The 19,874-nt window shown below is 37.8% G+C and overlaps 1 protein-coding gene across 3 annotated transcripts in view; it reads right to left on the bottom strand.

Moving 5' to 3' along the window:
• TUT4 (terminal uridylyl transferase 4) overlaps positions 1-19,874 on the bottom strand; it is a 48,208-nt gene that overhangs the window by 8,829 nt on the left and 19,505 nt on the right. For all 3 annotated transcript variants that reach the window (XM_057413544.1, XM_057413546.1, XM_057413545.1), the window contains exons 6-25: positions 19,018-19,106; positions 18,085-18,136; positions 17,212-17,281; positions 16,117-16,243; positions 15,330-15,449; positions 14,734-14,955; positions 14,388-14,562; positions 11,735-12,471; positions 11,069-11,219; positions 10,386-10,472; positions 8,688-8,791; positions 8,252-8,309; positions 8,054-8,157; positions 7,312-7,401; positions 5,406-5,519; positions 4,232-4,309; positions 3,683-3,860; positions 3,144-3,191; positions 2,977-3,059; positions 957-1,072 (exon numbers count right to left, since the gene is read on the bottom strand). In XM_057413544.1, the coding sequence (XP_057269527.1) occupies positions 957-1,072; positions 2,977-3,059; positions 3,144-3,191; positions 3,683-3,860; positions 4,232-4,309; positions 5,406-5,519; positions 7,312-7,401; positions 8,054-8,157; positions 8,252-8,309; positions 8,688-8,791; positions 10,386-10,472; positions 11,069-11,219; positions 11,735-12,471; positions 14,388-14,562; positions 14,734-14,955; positions 15,330-15,449; positions 16,117-16,243; positions 17,212-17,281; positions 18,085-18,136; positions 19,018-19,106 (2,803 nt within the window). The remainder of the gene's footprint in view (positions 1-956; positions 1,073-2,976; positions 3,060-3,143; positions 3,192-3,682; positions 3,861-4,231; positions 4,310-5,405; positions 5,520-7,311; positions 7,402-8,053; positions 8,158-8,251; positions 8,310-8,687; positions 8,792-10,385; positions 10,473-11,068; positions 11,220-11,734; positions 12,472-14,387; positions 14,563-14,733; positions 14,956-15,329; positions 15,450-16,116; positions 16,244-17,211; positions 17,282-18,084; positions 18,137-19,017; positions 19,107-19,874) is intronic.

Raw genomic sequence — 19,874 nt, 5'->3', positions numbered from 1 at the left:
CAGGAGCCAAGACAAGAAGTAAAGGCCTTTTTTCCACATGGTTATCTGAAGGATTGGGAAATATTAATACTATTTTGTGAGCTGCATACACACTTTGAGAGAGATTCTGTGTGGCTGTGCTGCAGCAGCAGCTCATGTGAAGAGCAGATCAACTTCTTTTCCTGAGGTAGATGTAGGGAAAAAGGTGATGCAATTCAATGTGCTTGTGAGCAGTATGTTAAGGGAGCACCTGAAAGAAATAGTCAGGCTGTCACCTTAGGGTTCCAGGCCAGTTTCATGTATCTTGGACTCTACTGACTGAACAAAAAGCTGTAAACAAGGACTTTGTAGCAGGAACAGACCAAGAATCTTATAAAGACTTATGAAGAACCTAAGGAGTAAATGAAAAAGCCCGGAACCTAAATTCTAAAGGTTTGAATGGGTCATTAAAAATCCAAAGACTCAAATATGTGAGGAGTACACATTCTCTGTCGGCTCCTGCTAAACTCTTCTGGAGACATTGACGTGCATGTACTAGGGACTCCTGCAGGAAATCAGGATCCAAAACTCCTAAGTGCAATTAATGTACAAGTGCAAATTCAACACGATCACTCCAGGAAATCAATTTAAATGTATTACAAAATGTGCAGTCCATCTGAATGTTTACACTATAAAAAGATCATTTAGTCATCTAAATTTTAAGCTAAACTGTAACCACAGACAGATCACAAAGCATAAGTATTAACATATTGCAGACTGTTCATTTTACTGTGTGTGCTTGCACAAAATCTCTTTTCAAGAGATGACCAGAAACAGTCTTCAGAAAGCAAAAACTGGGTAGGAAGCAGAGGATGAGATACAAAGCTTTGATTTTCTCTGCAATTCAGCATATTCTTCACATCCATTAAAATTTCAAATATCCAAATCTCTCCTGATGTAATCTCCAAGACTTTACACTAGCTTTGTGTATTGCTTACCTCCTCCTCTTGGGGCAGTCTTTCATGTAGTGGCCGATCTTTCCACAGACACGACAACATCTGTCATTGGGTGCCAATTCCCCATCTGTCAGCACTTTTGAGTCAAAAAAGTATTCCTATCAAAACACAACCAACAGATACCATATATAAACCATCCACCTAGAAGACTGAGAAATGAAAGCAAAAAGGACAGCTCTCATTTCATATTGTTCCCTGAATTTTACTGCTACTTGGATTATACGTAGTCCTTTTTCTCCCCTAGATAACAGCAGCTTTTTCAGAGACGTGGAGCAGTTTGGGCTAAAAAAGGGTATTTAGTCTCAGGGCCAGCAGCTGAATTTGCCTGCTGCCTACCTTCTGCTTCCCCACAGACTCTTCAGAAGGCAATTTTTTGCATATGATCTATTTGGTGAGTCACTGCTCGTACATCCTCCAAAGCAGCCTGTGTCCCCTCCCAAGTGACATGATTGTATCCCCCTAGACAGAACAAAGCTTGGGTGGGAAACAGAGCAGCATGCTGACCTGTACCACCCCCTTCCCGTGGAATTTGCTAAGGACGGCTGCAGTTCTGATGTGTGTCAGCACAAAGGCCACACTTTACAGCTTCTAAGTAGCATAAATGCTGTGAAAGGACTATCTTGCCTGAAAGACTGAAACAGAGGTACAAACAGAAGCATCCCAACCCCAGCTCAGGAACAAAGTCCTACTGTAGACAGGTAATTTACTGAGTATTTTTGCTAGTTTCCTCTCTGTACCACTAAAGGGCATTGGCTTAAAAAGAAGATAGAGAACTCCTTCTTTGTTGGGCACTTTGGAGAAATAAAATGCTACTTAATACTACTACTAACATTCCTTCCTTCACAAAAGAGACAGCTCATCTGCATCCCAAGGCTGCTTTGTGTCTTGCTTTTATCCTTATGGAAAACGTTCAGTGAAAATCTGAGGTGAGGCAGAACACGAATGACCACATACACAAACACACAGTATATGCTTTCCAGAAGCACTATAGCCTTGTCTTGAACATGTATGCGAACAATTAAATAAACTACTTAGCAAAAACATTTATTACATATGCTCACATATTTGTCAGTTACAGATAACTACATCCACACTGTAATTCACTATTATTTGTATCACAGTAGTACTCAAAAGCTCCAGTATAAAAAAAAACAGTCTTATTTTTATTAGGCACAGCACAGAACACAATCACTGCAGCAAAGAACATTTAATACACACTCAGAAAAGAACATTGCTAAAGTAAGCAAATAGAAATGATGAGATAGGGAAGGATGAGGGGAAATAAAACTTCCAAGACTTTCAAAATCTCCTGGAAATACAAACCCTGGAAAGCCAGTGGGAGAACAGACCTCTAAACTGTCTTAGAAACACCTAAGTAGATAGCAAAAGTATTAATTTCAGATGATTTATCAGCTCATACAAAAACAGTTCTCTGTTACGCATCGATGACTGGATCCTGTAGCACAAGAGGAGCACCTTCTCTAATGTGATGTAGCATGAACACACTCCTGACCCTGACTCACTATGCAAGTTTTGAAGGTGAAATGATTAAAGGAAAAAGAAAAAGAGTTGTTCATCGTCCTTTTCCTTCCTTAAGCAGCAATCCTTTACTTTCCCCACCAACTGGAAAAATAAGTAAAATGTAAATAACATTTAAGTTAAATGTCCTTGTGAGTCTGTTTTCCTTAGCCACATGAATACCCAGTAAAGTTCCTGAAGCTGTTTCTGGGTTTTGCAGCCAATTTAGCACTTTTCTACAACACTTGATGTCACACAGTGAAAAGATTTATACAAATCTGTCAAAAATACCCATCACCCATCTAACTACTCCTGTGAATTTAGCAATCCATACGCCCAATACTAAGCTGTACATTTTATGCAGATGATGTGTAATTACATATATTATGCATACCAAATTGACAAACACATATAAGAGATTTGCTTTGGGTGCGTAATTCAGTGGATGAAGTAAAAAAACATACTAAAACCTATGACAACTTACAGCTTCTCTTCCAACAGTTGGGTAGAATGGGGTGCCAAATAGTTTTCTCCCATTGATAAATGCCTTCATTATGAAATTGGTCACTGTTGAAGAAAGAAAGTTATTTGTAACAACAGGAAAGGCACAACACATTAGAAATTCATCATCAGTAGACATTAATAGCTTACTTTTCCTGGAGACTCCAGCACCGAGATTATGATTCAAGTCAAAAGGATCTGTGTAAAGAAGGGGAAAAAAAAAAAAAAAAAAGTCAAAGAGTTGTAAAAAATACAATAAAAACTCTTTGTTGCAGTGTAACACAGAGAATTCCACTTTAAATGCCCTTACAGAGTAGATCATAGCAAAGCAATGCTGAGTGTTTTAAAAATGTGACTAGCCATAATAAAGTAAGAGCAATTTCCTGACACAGAGTAAAAGTTACGAGTCTAATCTCGTATCATGAACTGCAGGAATTGCAAACAATGCTTTTTTTAAACACCGGTAGTAGTTTCCTCACATAAGGATCCTAGAATCATAGAACTGTTAGTGTTGGAAAGGACCTTAAAGACCATCTAGTTCCAACCCCCCTGCCATGGGCAGGGACACCTCGCACTAACCCATCTCACCCAAGAGTCCATCCACCCTGTGCAACAAAGGAAAATAGGGCCTGAAGCAACAGTGTTCGTCACTCCCTCATGAATAGAATACAAAATCAGCAGGTGAATACCTTCAATAGCAATACATTTGGATGTCCACTGTTTCTCAAACGTAGTTAACAGCTTCTTCTGCCGGATGCTGATCACATATTCCTTGAAGTCAAATTCTTCAGTGTAGAATCGCAGCAACCCTAACCAAAGTTCTCCAAGAGATTCGGTGTTCTTTCCAAGAGCAGGCAGACGCTTCTTCTGTAGGCAATTGAAAACACGATTTATCCAGCTACAGCTACTGAAGTCTTCTCCTCCTGAACTACTGAGTTTGTCTACCGTGAAGTTTTCTCTTGGTTAAAATAAGGTTATATCAATGCAGTCAACACTACCTCAATCCTGGACTGTTTATTAAGAGTAAAAAGTATTTCTTCTGGTTTATGATATTTAGAAGTGATTTAAAAGAAACCAAGAAAAAGCAGACACTGATTTCAGCAAAACAGGACTCATTTAGGAAATTGTAATGCTATGGATATTGAAGTTTAATTCTTTTATACATTACACTGTTAGAAATGCATTACTTTCCCAGAGAAACAAGCTTTTAGTGACTTTTCTGGAATTAAGACTATTACCAGTTCTTCCATGTCATCAAAGAAAAAGGCATTCCATCCATCCACCATTCTTTGTGGAATCTGTTTTCCATCAAATATCTGCCAAAATAGAGAAGAACACAGTTATCACTCTAATTCAAAGTCACCATAATGCTGCTAAGTAGTAATATGAAAATATACATCTTTTAACAATTACTTCTTATAAAGGCAGAGTTTCCCATTGGTAAAAAGCTTAAATGTCTTTTTGCATTATTGCTATAATGCTCTCAAATTATTGGATATTTTATTTTTACTTATTTTTTGCAAATCAGAAAACATGACTGAAATTACTTCATCAAGATTCCAACGTCCTTCTTGCCCACAAAATCTCTAGGGAGACTTTATATGACTCCTATTACATTCTGACTTTAGCAAAGCCAAGGGGAAATTCCACTGTTATTTAAATGCACTCTCAGGGTAACAATAAAATAACAACCCCCCATCCACCACTTAAGTATCAGCAATAAAGTCTGAGTCTTCACTGCAGGGCTTAAGCCAATTTTCCTCTTGCATGAAGGCAACAACGAAGTCAGAAAGGGCTTATTTTAAGAAGTGCTTGGGAGTTCCTGAGAGTATCCAGGAAGAAGCAGATAGCTGACTAATTATATTCTCCCCACCCATGCAGTGGAGGTACAGAATGTTATTTTCTTAATAAAGTTTCCTGGCACATGTGAAATAGTATCTTTAAAGCTGCATCAATGCATTAGTTATCTTATTCCCCCCCCACACCCCATCAAATCATAAAATAAACCTTTTCTCTTACAGATAAGGTGTTGAGCAATAAATAATACTTCTGACAATAAACAGTGGAAGAGCTGGACTTGCATTTAAGAGCATCTGGTGCAGCCTCATAATTACAATTCCCTCTCTCCACACCACCTGCCAATTTTTTTCTATCCTGTTCAGCATATAAATACCATCATAAGACCAAAATCCCAGAGTAAATGTAACAGCGGAACCCAGGTCCAACAGATTCTCCATTCTGTTGTAATTTTCTTGCTTGACCCAGTCAAACCAAGTGGGAGTTAGGAACATGCTAATGCAGAAGGGCCCCATATTTCATTCATCCCCCTGATCCTAAAAGCCCAGACCTCTCACATTTAGCTTGAGAAAACAGCACATCTATTTTCATAGCCTCTTTTTTCTGAAAACCTACCTCCTGGAGAACTGGAATAACTGGTGGATTTCTCTGCTGTAGAAAGTACAGAACCATGAGAATATAGGCATATGAAGATAGACTGCCACGGGATGCATCACCAATATCGCAGCGCTGGAGAAATACATTGTAAAATACACTGTAAAAATGCTGAATTTACAGTTTATTACTCAAGACTAACAACTATGTCAGAGAGCAGCCAGAAACACCACCAGCAACAGAAAACACATTCATCTCCTCACTAAAAATTGGTTTATGAAGACTGAAAAATAAATATCCCTTGAGTCAAGTGCCATCTGGCACATCCACAGCATAATTTGACTAACAGAAAGCCAGAAAAGCTTCTCATAGCTGAAGTTTGTTTCTAGTTTCTTTTGTGCCAAATTGAAGACAACAAATCAAACCCCCCAAAACAGAAACCCCAACAAACCTCCACGTCTGACGTCGTTTCAGTATTGTAAAATCTTATCCTCCTAAACTCATGCCTCATGTTACTAGAGCTGTTTCTACGATTCCTTATTGGTTTGGTTCTCCCCTTTTAAAAAATAATGAATTAATAAGCAAGTATTTCCATGTTGTACCAGCAGCTTAGGCAATATGTGGCATTTTGCTAGCATACATACACATACCTAATTGAACCATGGTCCAGCCTGTACAAACATCAGTGAATTACCTTACTATGCTTGAAAATCATATTACAGTATAACCTTTCCATAGCACCTGCTAGGTTCTAAGATACCCTTTGCTTCAAGTATGCGTCATAACAAACAACACATTTTTAACCTTCTAGGTCTGGAAAAAGCAGAGATTCACAAATTACTTTCACATCAGCGGCAGCAGTAACAGCTGTTCCTGGTTTTTCTGCCAATGCAAGCAAAGGAGGAAGCATTTTGCTTAAGCACAGAGTATCTGTATGGTTAGGAAGTCACCTCGGTACACATACATCAAGACTGTATGTGCCACAACTTGGAAACCTGGTCTTTACAGTAAGATTTTTAGCATTTATACAGAAATATGCAACACTACCAAGAAAAAGTATTCTCAACACAAGGCATTTCTCATCTGGACACAGAAAAGACATGGCAATATTCTGCATTACTGTGACCACACCAAGAAAAATATCATTTGTAGTCTTGGTGACAGTATAATGAACATGTCCATGTCGTTCTGGAAAAAAGTTATCTCATTCCTCTTGATATATTTTATTACATTAACATCTGGTAGCATGATGCAGTCTCTGTAACTCATTTTTTATTTGCCCCTGTTCCACTAAGCTTTCTTTGGATGTGCTTGGGGTCTGCAGCTTGAATAAAAAGAAACACCATGTTTGAATTATCAAAGACTCTGTGATAGTGTAACATTGTTTGGTATTGGGTATTTCCAAACTCTTAAAGTCAAATGTATGTCCTAGACAAATCAAGTAGAGATTCAGGCATTCATTTATCAACTCATACCTTCTCCTGACTTGCTTGGTAAGTAAAACAAGGCAAGTATGCCAGAAGAAAGTTGCAATAATCTCTGGGCTGATCCTAGATACGGAAATTTGGGATGCCCATGCACAACCAGGTACTCTTACATCTCACAGTTACCATTTTCCCCAGTTTTGTTTGATTTTGGTGATGGATTTTTTTTTTTGCATTGAAGCTGGTTTGATTTTTTAAAAATTAAAGTTTTCCTCTCATCAGCTTCCTTTTAAGACAGAAATCAACAGACAGAGAGGATACCAGGACTAAAGAAGCGCATTCTGACACACACAATCAGATGGAGCACAGCAAGCTTAGGAAAGTGCACTTCATGTTAGTAATATTCTGACATATCCTTTCCAGTTGGTATTAGCAAAAGGCTAACTCAGTGGCTGTGAAGAAAACGCTGTATTATACAAGTAAGTACCTTCTTTTTGTATTACCTTTGCAAAAACTTTCATTGTATAGCCCAGATATTGCACTCTAGGATCAATAGCTGCGTATGTAGCCAGCATTCTTGTGTTATGCTGTGCCTGAGGATACAAGAAAGGAAATCAAACAGGAGTTTCAATGTCATTTATGGTTAATTACGGCCCAGTCTGCACTTCAAGCACAGGAGCTGCATAATGCAACTGGGGGCAAAAAAAAAAATAATCACAACAGTATTCCTTAAAATTCATTCAACTTCTCCTACACAAATATACCTGAATGGTATGATTGCTGCAGTCTTAATGCAGTAGCAACAATAAGAACCTCGGAAAACGCCAGCAAAGAAGTCTGTAAGATGACTCACACTGGAACAAGTTCCACGAATTGTTTCTTCACAGGTGAATGTGAGTCCATTATATAAGAGATCATGCAAATCCATTGTGTTACATGAAGGCTGGGATGAGATGCACTGATATTCACAAGGGCAGAAAGGCCACAATGAATATGGCACTAACAGCTTCTAAAAAGCATTCACAAAAATACTTTGTGTGGTGCTGCTCTGCATCAGCTTACAGAGCTACTTGGGTTGGGCTGAGGGTATAGGCCACTCAATTTAACCCATGCAGGGGAAGAAAACAAACACACAGCATTTTAATTCTGGCTTCGAAACCATTCCCTCAAATTATTATTTGAACAAATTACAGTGAATTAAAAAGCTTTCTTTGAACACAAAACTAAACACATACAGGTGCTTACCAGTGTATTATATAAACTGATGTCTCCTTCTAAGCCACTTCGTCTGTGTTCAAATTTTACTATAGGCACTTTGGCTGTTGTTATAGGCAAGATGTTCCTCAAACCTGGGGAAGCAACACTTTAGTACATAAAACATTTCCATTAACTACAAATATAGTAAATGTAAATACAAAACAAGTAACACTTTAACACACTTACCTGGATGCTTCTTAAGAACTTTTGCCAAACCTTCTATTATCTCTTTGCAATTTAATTTCTACAAAAAACAAATATAACAGCTTCAGATGGTGAACATGGATCTTATCCCAACAAGGACATTTACTATAAAACATACATTTCATAGAGGAAAAGGCTATGCACAAAAATCAGTAAGCAGTAAGCCAGCACGGGGTAAACTGTTGACTCGTATTCTCTATGTGGACATCTACAGTATGTAGATGTACAGTATGTGTGTCTATAGGGCATTAAAAGTAAAATATGCGGTATCTTGTCCAATTGTGCAGAGTGCAACAAGCAAATGTGCCACTAGTAAAATCCAACCTCTTCTGTGTTCAGAAATCTTAACTGAATTAAAAAATCCTTTAAGAATTCTTGGATTTAAAATAGTACATTTTATCAATTTCAGAACTCTTACCTCTGCATTTTCATGGCCTTCCAACGTCATGCAGATATCGAGATCACTGTCCCGAAACCCAAATCCATTCTTTGAAGAGCCAAACAAGCAAAGTCTGGCTTTGTCTGATCAAAAGAGTAGACCAAAAAAAGACAAATTCTCTTATAGTTGAATAGTTAAGCGCTTACTGTAGAATACTGCTTAAATGTGCAGGTGCCCATAAAAAATGAGTTAGAGAACTCACAGTGTCACTTCTAACACTTCACCTCTGATAACGGAGGAAGAGCAATACTTGAAACATTATTCATAGAAAGTAAGGCAGGATAAAGCCCATATAATTCTTATGAGTGAGGTAAGCTACAGAGTTATTATAACCATTAGATGGCATCTCCAAATGTGGTGCAAAGTTTAGTAACTGCATTTTCCTGTTTTAAATAAATCAAAATAATGTGTAAACCTAGTCACCAGTACAGCCTTACCCACAGATAAGACAGAGTTATTCTCAAGGTACTCCAAGCAGTATTTCTGGTTCCACTCACACTTTATCTAGGTTGCATATTTTACTAGATAAATTTGGTCAACCAATAAGTTTCTGTAACTACAACATACTGTTTAAGAAGATATAAGAAGTAAGATTAATATACTTTATGGAACATTCTTTCACAGTTATTTACATTGTTGTTTGAAACACAGTATTATAATGTATTTTCCTTCCTGTAAAGTGAAATTATGTAACTGAGAGGAAACTTAACTGAAAAGAATACATTTATCAGTTCAGTTGAAAGCAATGCTAGGAAAATATATTTAACACCTATTCACAGCTTTTTCCTCACCTTTAACAGAATTGGAAATCTTAAGCTTTTCAAGGTTCTGTAACAGGTCTCAACCCTCAGCTGCTGTCAGTAAATGGAGGGCACAGCGGGTGGATGGAAGCCCTGCTCGCAGTTCCTTGATCACAGGCCAGCTACAGCAGAAGGGATGGCCTGCTGTGCAAAGCAATGGACTGGACAGAATTCAGGAGACCTGGATTTGGTACCTGGCTCTAGCACTCCTTTACAACACCTACAAAAAATTCACTTTGCCTTGAACTCCATCATTATAGGAAGATACTTTTTTCTATTTTTGTATGGAAACGTGAAGATAAAAAGGTTACTAAGATTTCTAAGATCATAGAACCACAGAAATGTTTGGGGTGGAAGAGACGTTAAAGCTCATCCAGCTCCAACCCTCCTGCCATGCGCAGGGACACCTTCCACTAAACCAGGTTGCTCCAAGCCCCATCCAACCTGGTCTTGAACAGTGCCAGGGATGGGGCAGCCACAGCTTCTCTGGGCACCCTGGGCCAGTGCCTCACCACACTCATAGTGAAGAAAAGACACTTAATGCTGGCAACAAGAATACTTGCCCCACAACCCAGATAACACTAAGGCAAACTGGCCAGGGGCTATTCAAACTTTTTTTTTTTTGCCCCAACTACAATAATCCTGTATCTGCATTATTACTCTGGCAGCTCTTACTCCATTCTAGGGGCACTTCTATGGAATAGCATTGAGGGATGTTCAGTTCAGGAGTCTGCAAATCAGCTTTGCATATAGAGGAAAACAGATGCCACTGCTTTAAGCAAGGAAAATGAGCAATAAGGAGACAAATTACATCTTCATGCTCTGAACAACATGAATAAAGAAAGCATTATCAAGCATCACTACTTATGTTACATACCATTATACTCTTTACGAATAAATCTTTCCAGACTTGCCAGAATTTGTTCTCTGTTTTGTTGCTCAGACAAAGGAGGGGATAATTCATCTAAGTAAAAACAAGTTAAAACACAGTCAGATGTGACATTCAGCTACCTCAAAAACCTTTTTCAGCTAATGAAAAGTCTTGGTTACCTTTCTCTTTCTTTTCTGTTATAGTTACTTTCCCTGAATATGTGTTGGGCTTTTTTTTGTATCACTAAAGTTGTTAGGATTTTATTTCAGACATTTGATTTCTTCTGTAATTATTCAAACACTGAGAGGCTTAGTGGGCACCTGGTGTCCAGCCAAGGTGAACCCACCACAGCACCCAAAATGGGCTTTGTTCCAGAAGAAGCCATAAAAATTGACACACACAAAACTTAGTTTTGCCCAGATCTTAACTCCTGGGAACGCAAAAAACCTTTTACAAACTCAGTGAAAAAATCCTGTGTTGTATTAGTTTCTCAAATCTGTTATAAGAATTTGATATCACAACCACAGATTATATGGAACTAAAAATATTGATCAGTTTGTAGCCTAAAGTACCTGGCAGAGCTCCTTCACACTGAACATCTGGAAAAAGGAATTTAACCCATCTGCTCCCATTTTTTCCAGATTACAAAACACCGTTCACAGTGGAGTACAAACACTTTTCCAACTTACCAAAACATCTTTTACAGACTATATCAAGTATTTCCCGAAATCTGTCTGTCATTGGTGGTAGTGGTTTTAGATCAATTTTCTTGAAATCCTCTGGGCAGTCATTTTTGGAATGTCCATCCCGTTTGCAGATGCTGCATACTATAGTTGGTGGCTTGGGGGTAGAGGAATGGAGGGAGAAAAGAAAAAAGGTGCACAAACACAATTTTACTTCTAATAGTTCAAGAGCCCTAACATTGCCATGTAAGTCATGCAACCAAGAACAGTTAACATACGAACAGCAATAGATTCCCCACCTCTAAACAGGCTGCATTTAGCTCTTACAGTGCATAGGAGCTCCTGTAAATTCTACAAGAAAGTAGGAGAGGAAGGGAAAATAAAGAAAAAAAAACCAAAAAAGAACCAAAACCAAAACCCAGGATTATTTTCTCTGTGTGTGGAAATCAGAAAGCTTTGCATAAGGCAGGTGTAATAAACCACCTAGTCCAAATGGTTTGGTACTTTCTAGTCCTGTGTAATAGGTACTCTGAAAAGGCCAGACCTATCATTCGTAACAGAGACTGCAACCATCACTGGGAAAATCCTGTCACCCATCCACCCTTATTTTTAGTCACTTAAAAATAATGGCTCACTGGTACATGACCAACACTGCTTAAATACACAGCTTACCTTTCCTGAAGTAAAAATAAACTTATCAAACACATAATGCATTTCTTCTGTAGAGAGCCTGCCTTCATCTTTGAGATCATGAGCTTCCACCACTGCTTTGCAGTTGGGCGAGGTAGCTGGTGTGCCAGTGCACTTATTCTTCTGCGAAGACTCTGTTACCAAACTCTGCCTACTTTCAGCATCAGAAAACTCATTACTAGAATTTGTGTCATGATGTTCGCTGCAGTTACTGTGGTGGCTTAGCTCACCTTCACTTACACAAACTGACGTTTCTAAATCATCCCTCTCTTTAAGTGATTTTTGCTTTAATTCACAGCTTTCGTTAGAAGCAAGGGATAATGCTTCTTCTTTGTCTTCATCGTAACTAGAGTCCAATGTCGAAAGTAGTGAAGAGTCCATGTTCTTGGAAGTACATCTTTTGGCTACAGCTTCTACCACTTCATTGCATTCAAGTTCATTCTCTGGTATGTTACATCCACTTCCCATATTTTGCTTATCTACAACTTTTTCCCCTTGTGGAAGGCAACAGTTGGCTACGGGCTCTTCAGCTTTTGGGGATTTCTTATTATTCATTTTCCCTTTTTCTTTTTTCTTGGTATCTGGCTTGGATTTAATCTCATCTTTACTTTGTGGACATGCAAAATATTTATATGCTGTCCTAAATCTCTCCAGGATGTACTCAAATACCATCTGGCTATTTAGACTTCGTGCAACATTCCTCTTTAGTGCAAAAGGATCTAGGAAGAAAAGGAACAACTTCATTAGTGATTTTTAATTTCTACATTTCACTAAAGCAGCTGAAATACCTAAGTTATGATAGAGCAGTTAAAAAGAGATTCTTCTAATACAATCCAGATTTGTATTTGGATATGCTTAGAGAACATAGGGCCCACAAGGTTTTTTGGACTTCTTCCATACAAAACACAACACATGTGTGGCTCTGAATGGCTGGCTATCATAAACCATTCTGAACAGTGTTATTTAAAAAGAAAACCACAGGTATATTGTACCATTATATTACGGTCAATCTCTAAACTAGGAATGAAAATAAACATACAAAGGCAAAATAAATGTAGGCCTGCCTGAACTTTTTCCCCTCACTGAAGGATTTGCATTTCCCTTAAGAAATTAATATCTCTGAGAGTAAGATGAAGGTTATAAGGATTATATGAACCAATCTCACCAGGTTTCATTCTTAGTCCTTCCTAGCGATTTCTAGATCAAACATGTTTTCCAAGTAAAAAGAGCACTTGCATAGTTGCTATAAGTTTGCCTGGGAAGATAGTATCAAACTGAGATTCTGTTACTTCATCATTTCAGTTACAAACTTAAAGTCAAAAGCAAAAACGAAAAACAAACCCTCATAAAACAAACAAAAGAAACACAAAGACCAACAATAGCAGGTATCAGAACCAGAATGCAATCTGTTGTTTGAAATTATTTCCTGTTTCTTCCTCAATAATTTGCCCTTTCATCTTACAGGTTTTAGTTTTCCACATGGAGAATAAACACTACTAGAATTAGAATTCTCTAGCTAAAAGTGATTGGAAGAAAAGAATTAGGAGAGGAAATAAAAGCCACAGGAGTGATCTCAAGACCCACTACTCAATATGTGCCTCAACAATTCATTCCTTGTTTTTCTGCTTCTTACTTTTCCTTCTTGCTCTTCCTGTACCTTACTGAGTCATCCTTTAGTAGTAACTCTACGATTCTCTTTGACCTATTTCTCCTTGTCCTCTCCATCACCTCATCTGTGTTACAGGAAAGCTTCTCCATCGACATCTCTGAATGTGATCAAAGGTCATTACGCTTCTATGAAAAATCACCTTAAATGGTTTCTCAACCTTCCTCAAATACCCAATTTCTCTATTCCTAAGGCCAATGCTTTGCTCTGTGACTTTCCCTGTTAAGTAGTGTTCACACATTTTCTGAGCTGAAGAACAGAAATAAAGATGTCTTCCAGTTAAAAGGAACTAACAGACAAAGTAATTGTCTTTGTTTCTCTCCCCAACATACGTAACTCAGGGTATGCACTATCACCAAATTCACCCTGAAAAAAGCACTTCCCTTAGAGCAGGATACTCAGGCCCCGAAGCACAGCCAATGACATGACACTGCATTTCATGGCAGTATGGAAATACTACCATCAGGGAAACAAGCAAGGGAGGGTGTTGGTGGGGCAGGGGGAGTGGAGTGCTGTGTGTGTGTTACTTTGAAGGGTTTGCTCCGGTTCACTCTGATCAGAGTTGACCTCTCTGCTCGGTCAGAGGAAATGAACGAAGAGCTGCTAACACTCAAAATACACAGCGGCTTTTGGAAACGCAGCTAACGGTGCTGAAATTCATAGTATCAGAATTATTAAAAAGCAATAAAAAATAGCTTACAGAAAGAATGAAAGAGAGACAAGAACAAAAAGATAAAAACCAGTGAGACAAATTTACACGCAGTTCAAGGATGAGAGTTTCAAGAAAATTTGTCTTCAAACAGACTAAGTAACTGACAACATAGATATCAAAAAAATAAATCACTTCATCTTCCAACTACTTATTTACTTTATTATCCAGACTTCTTGTGACAGACCTGTAAGTATTACGCAGCTAGAGATAATAATGCAGGATGACTACATGGCTAGAAACACAGGGTATTATCCTACCTTCAATGGCTATTCGCCTCTTAGGCCAGTTTTTATTCTCTCTGGTTAAGAGCTCCTGTACCCGTATGCTGATGACATATTCCTCCAAAGCAAATTCCAGTGTGTAAAACTTCAACAGTTCTAACCACAGCTGCCCCAGTGAAACTTGGTGAGGGGTTTTGAAAGCTAAGACAGACTGAAACACATGGAGAAAAACGCTCAACTGCAATAAGAAATGAAAATTCCCACTTTTCCTTCCCTGTTTCCACCCAATATTAATATTTAAAGATAAGACATAGGGATGTAAGATAAAATACAGGGATGTAAGATAGAATATGGTTCTCAGTGAAATAAAGCCACTTCTTACATTGCCTTGTTTCTCCTTTGCATTACTCTGGTTGTCCACTTCTGAGTTTGTTGCCTTCTTGCCACCACCCTTTTGCTGGTCAACTTTAGTTTTACTTTCTGCTCCAACTGAGTTTTTAGCTGCACCATTTGTTGGTGGTTTGTACTCCCACCGTACAAACTCCTCTTCTTCTACACCCTTCAGCTGGTGGTCATCTGGTCTCTTTGAGTCAAAGCCTTCAATCTATCAACAACAACATGGCTCTGAAACAAGACTGTTTCTAATACGTACAACCAAAAGTTTTCAGCAAAGGTTACACTGACAATTGTGACATTTACCCCCCTTAAAAGTAACTGATGTCAGATAAATAAATTCAGAGAATTAAACAAGAAAATATTTGCCTTTTCTCCAAAATACAGCATGACACAATTGCACAGGCTATTGCAGCTGCCTTTTCAGAATCATCAGGCATCAGCTGTGTGAGCTGTGTAAGTACCAGTGGGGTTTGTTTACTAATTTCTTAGGCAACTGAATGATGCACACTTCATGACCTTGCAGAACACAGGAACAATGTCAACAATTTAACAATAAGGTTACCATATTACCAAATCACTCACCCAGTTGCCCAAATAGGATGGTAAAATACGTGGTTTCCTTTGTTGAAGAAAAAATATCACCATTAAGGCAAAGGAGTACGAGGGAATCCCACCTTCAGCCTGACAGTCAATGTGACAGAGCTGTAAGAGAATATATCATTACTTTCCTGATGCAACATCAGCATTTTAATGTAAAATCTATCATAAAAGGACAAATATTAAAGAAATGAGACAGATACTACAGTGATACAGAAAATCTTTTATCTCAGAAACTGCAGTTGTCGTGCCATGCCACGTACAGACAAAATGCAAATTATAGTAACTTTATAGTAATTCATACAGTGCCTTATGTTATACTATATATGTTATTCTCTCCATTTTCTGACTGTGGGACACATTTATCTTCCTAACCATAAATTCATTCAACAATCACATATTTGTGTTACTGTGTGATACCTCACGTATGGAGATGGCAATTCTATGCGTCTGGATGTAACCTGGCATTGATCTCTGCTATAGGAACTATATAAACAGAGATGTACTAAACGTATTAGACATGGAGCAGTTCTTTGCAGTTTCTACTGCTGCTACTTACATGTTGTAAAATAAGCATTTTTGTAAAAACACCTTGTTAAATCAAGCAAATTCAATCTCATTCTGGCCTGTTAAGGTAAGAGCTGAATTAATGACATGAATTTCTCTTCTACAAACATATTCATGGTGTATTATACATTACATTGTACGCAGTACTTAAAAAGCAGAAAGTAAAGTAAACACGTGTAATTATCCTTAATATTTATAAACTTACTCTAGCCCAGTAGCGGAAAGCCAAAACTAAGGGAATAAGGACAGGCTCCAGTTTTCCAAGTGCAGCCAGCAGGTCAGTCGTAAGGCAAGCCACATCATTCCTAGCACTTACTTTACATGTCAAACCACTGTAATTACAAATGTAAACCAGAAAAAGAGTTACTGCCTTGTCTATCCAGATGATGCCTGCAGCAGGAGGGAGGTGGGGCATCACATCTACCATAATAAAAACAAGCATCAGTGTCTCCCTTGTGTAAGAACCTGAACTTCTTAAACAAAAGCTACAAAATATAATCACATTTTCTTTACTGTTAACTCATCAGTTGGATCTAGAACTTAAAGTTCCTTACAGCTAAAAATATAAAACAACATTAAGAATTTGCTCTAAGTTCTGCCATTACTATATTGTGCAATCTTACACAACGTAAACTCCATGTGTATCTTCAGCATACCAAATAAATAAATAAATACTCCAGACCTGCTGCATATTAAATTTGGGAAGTCCACAAAACAGCATCTCTAAAAACTTTTGGTTTACTTCTCAGATTAATTATTTCTATTCTCTTAGACAAAGTATTTGCATGATTTACAAGCACAGGAAAAGATATGGCTACTCTTGTTCCATTTACTTCCTCTGAATTTTCAGTCACATACCTCTAGCCAGTCAAAGCAACATGGACATACAGCAATCATGTTTCATTTTGGAGGTTGCTACTACTAAGGAATTTACTGAGACTGTCAGATGATGTGTCCTTTCTGGCAATGTGTATCTTACAAAATGTTTTTAAAGCCTTGGATTAAGCCGCTGGCAGAAACTTAAAGTATTAATTGAAAACCATTCCACTTTTCCCCTATTTAACTAAAAGTAGAACTGGTATTTTCAGACTCCTACAACTAATGAGCTCTCTGAAGCACAAAAACAAAGCTAACCTTTCTTCCTAGACTGTATTTTCAATTACGAGCAATTCCCCTTTAACAGGAATGTTAGCTAAATGTGACAGTAATACTTCTTGTCAGGAGTGCAGGGAAGCAGCTGCTGTGAACAAGAATAGTAGAAACTGGCATCTCATTAAAAATCCTTTTTAATGACATGTACCTTTTCACATCTTTGCAAAAGACAACAGGAACTTTGGCATGGAAATCTGACTCCACGTCTGAGTAGACAGCTAAGCAAGGAGAAAAAAAAACATCCTGTATTAAAGTCTTTTATAGTTTTCCCAATTGGGTCTTTGAAACTATTACACTTACACCACGCTTTTACAGAACAACGCAAATTAAGTGCTGTGCAGTTAACAAGGAAGCAATATTCTCTGGATACTTTTGATTCACACCAGCAGTATCACACAGCCAGCAGGGAAAGAAAAAAAGAGAAATCCTTGTCAGGAAATTGGGCTGGCATCTCTTCTAGAACCTTTGCACCTTTACAACATTTGAAAGCCACAAGGTTGAATGACTGATGATACCATCAGAATAGTTTGAGAGCCACTTAAGGAGCCAACCTATCCAAATTTCCTGAAGGATCAAAAATGCTACGCTATTTGTGACACTTGGTTCAAGATATGCAGATTACAGGGTTAGATGACTTCCTGAGACAACAAGGAGGCTATAAGTTTCAGAAGTCTTGTAATAGTTCCCAACGATGTTCATATGCAAGTGGAAAGCGGCTTTTGGGTTTACTGCTCAGAATTTCTCCTACAAAGCTAAATACTTTTGACCTGGCATCTAACACTATTACCATAAATTCTGGCAGCCTGAACTGGACTACCTGGGCTGCCATTCTCCTGCTGCAGGTTCTCATCTCTCACTTACAGAAGCATTGGTATTCATAAAAATCACATTCAGAACAACAGCTCAGATACAAAAATTGATCAGCTTTCAACCAAAGTAAGTTTACAGAAAAATTAAGCATAAAAACTGAACAGCAGTTGGAATGTTAATTAAATAGAAATGAGATGTAACTATATCTCACCGCTGTTCTTCAAGATTTCAAGCACCTGTATCAGAACATCCGGTTGACTCATCTAAAACAAGAAAATTAGAGCAGGTTGCATTATTCAGACTAACCCATTTGATTTTACACTGTGCTTAACACTACCTGGATTGCACAACTAGGAGTGCTATGTCTTTTCTCAAAATGTAATCATGTGTCAGTATTAATGAAAAGGTTAACTGCATCAGTCTGCACCATGAAAACAGGTACTAGTGAACCTATCAGCCAGCCTGCTTTTAGCCTACAGCTTCTTTACTTAATACTTCTGTTCTAGTTCTGTATTAATGGAACCATAAAGTTAATACAAAATTATCTGCCATATATGTTGACACCGAAATTGCTGAATATGCCACCAGAAATACACAACAATAAAGAATTTAATGTCAGTGCTTTCCCAGGGGTTTTTAAAGGTTATAGTTTTCAAATGTGTTTTCTCCCCAGAAATCAACTGAAGTGGTGTTTCAAAGATAAGCTGTACATAGTTCAAAGAAAAGCTAAAAATTAGCACCACCTTTCAGCCTTTGTGAAAGAAAAAGTGACATGGTACACTTCACAAGCAACTGCCTGAAAAAGGACTCAGTTCTGCTTCCTAACTGCAGCACCATTTCAAAAAGCTGTGTAATTATGTACCCAAACTAGGCACCTTGAATTCCACTATAAAATAAAAAATCTTATGCTTCCGCACAAGCATAAGATTGTCCAAAAAAACAGAATTAAAGTCTCCTAATAAACACAGAAAACTTTACCTACTTGGTTCACAGCACACCTGACACCAACTAAAAGACTGGATGCTCTGTGCTAATCTACCACCATATGTCCCAAGAGGAGACAAAGGCAATGAAGCAGAAATAAATGTTAATGGCCTTGATTTAAAAAAACAGTCTTAGTTAATACAAGATAGTAACTACACACCTTCGGGGGGAATTTGATATCAATGTTAACATCGCTGGTCTTAAAAGCGAATCTGGTTAAACAGGAGCCATACATCCTCAGTGAACAGTCTAGAAGAGAGAAAAGTAATTATTTAGCAGCTAGTAAATAAATTATTCTTTAATGGATGACGTATACCTTTAGATCTTGTCCCTCCAAAGCAATACTCCTAGATGAATGAATACTGAAGCACATTCTCACTCCCGTGAGGACTAATCACTTCCATAAAACAGCATCACAGGAAAACAGGTAATTCAATTACTGTAATTACCACAGGTCCAAAACTTTTCAACCTGTTTAGAGTATTTTTGCAATGCAGCTTTAGTTTTGTTTGTTCTAAATAAAAAAATAAACAAAAAATATTAATAACTGTCATTATCTCTCTGCAGGACTTTATTTGACAGCTTTTGCTGACTACAGCTTGATTCTCTGCAGCAGGTGGACACTTAAAACATTCTTTGTTGCCTCGTACACTTGTCAAGAATTTTTCCATATGTGCTACAACCTGTTAATTTCATTAGCAAGTTCCTATAATTCATTACAAAACATGCATATAAAATGTAACTTCAGTATAATCCAAGGCACAAAGTACAGTATCCATCTAGCGGTTTTGTAGTTAATACAGTTCCTGCAAAGATGTACAACAGATCTAAACTGATGAGAAAATAACTATTCGATAATAGCATAATGAGAAATATCATTCCACTCCATAAACATCACTTCATGATATAATTTTTGCAGATAAAAACTTCCCTGTAATATGTATTAGGGCTCAATTTTCAACTGAAAGTTGACAGTGTTCTCAATCCCTTCCCTGCTCCAGCAGGGTACCTATAACT

The sequence above is a fragment of the Pezoporus wallicus genome, unplaced genomic scaffold (genome assembly GCF_028554395.1).
Source record: "Pezoporus wallicus isolate ANWC-B61680 ecotype Strahan unplaced genomic scaffold, APGP_CSIRO_Pwel_v1 contig_13740, whole genome shotgun sequence".
NCBI lineage: Eukaryota > Metazoa > Chordata > Aves > Psittaciformes > Psittacidae > Pezoporus > Pezoporus wallicus.
This window is presented reverse-complemented; position numbering and strand designations above follow the sequence as displayed.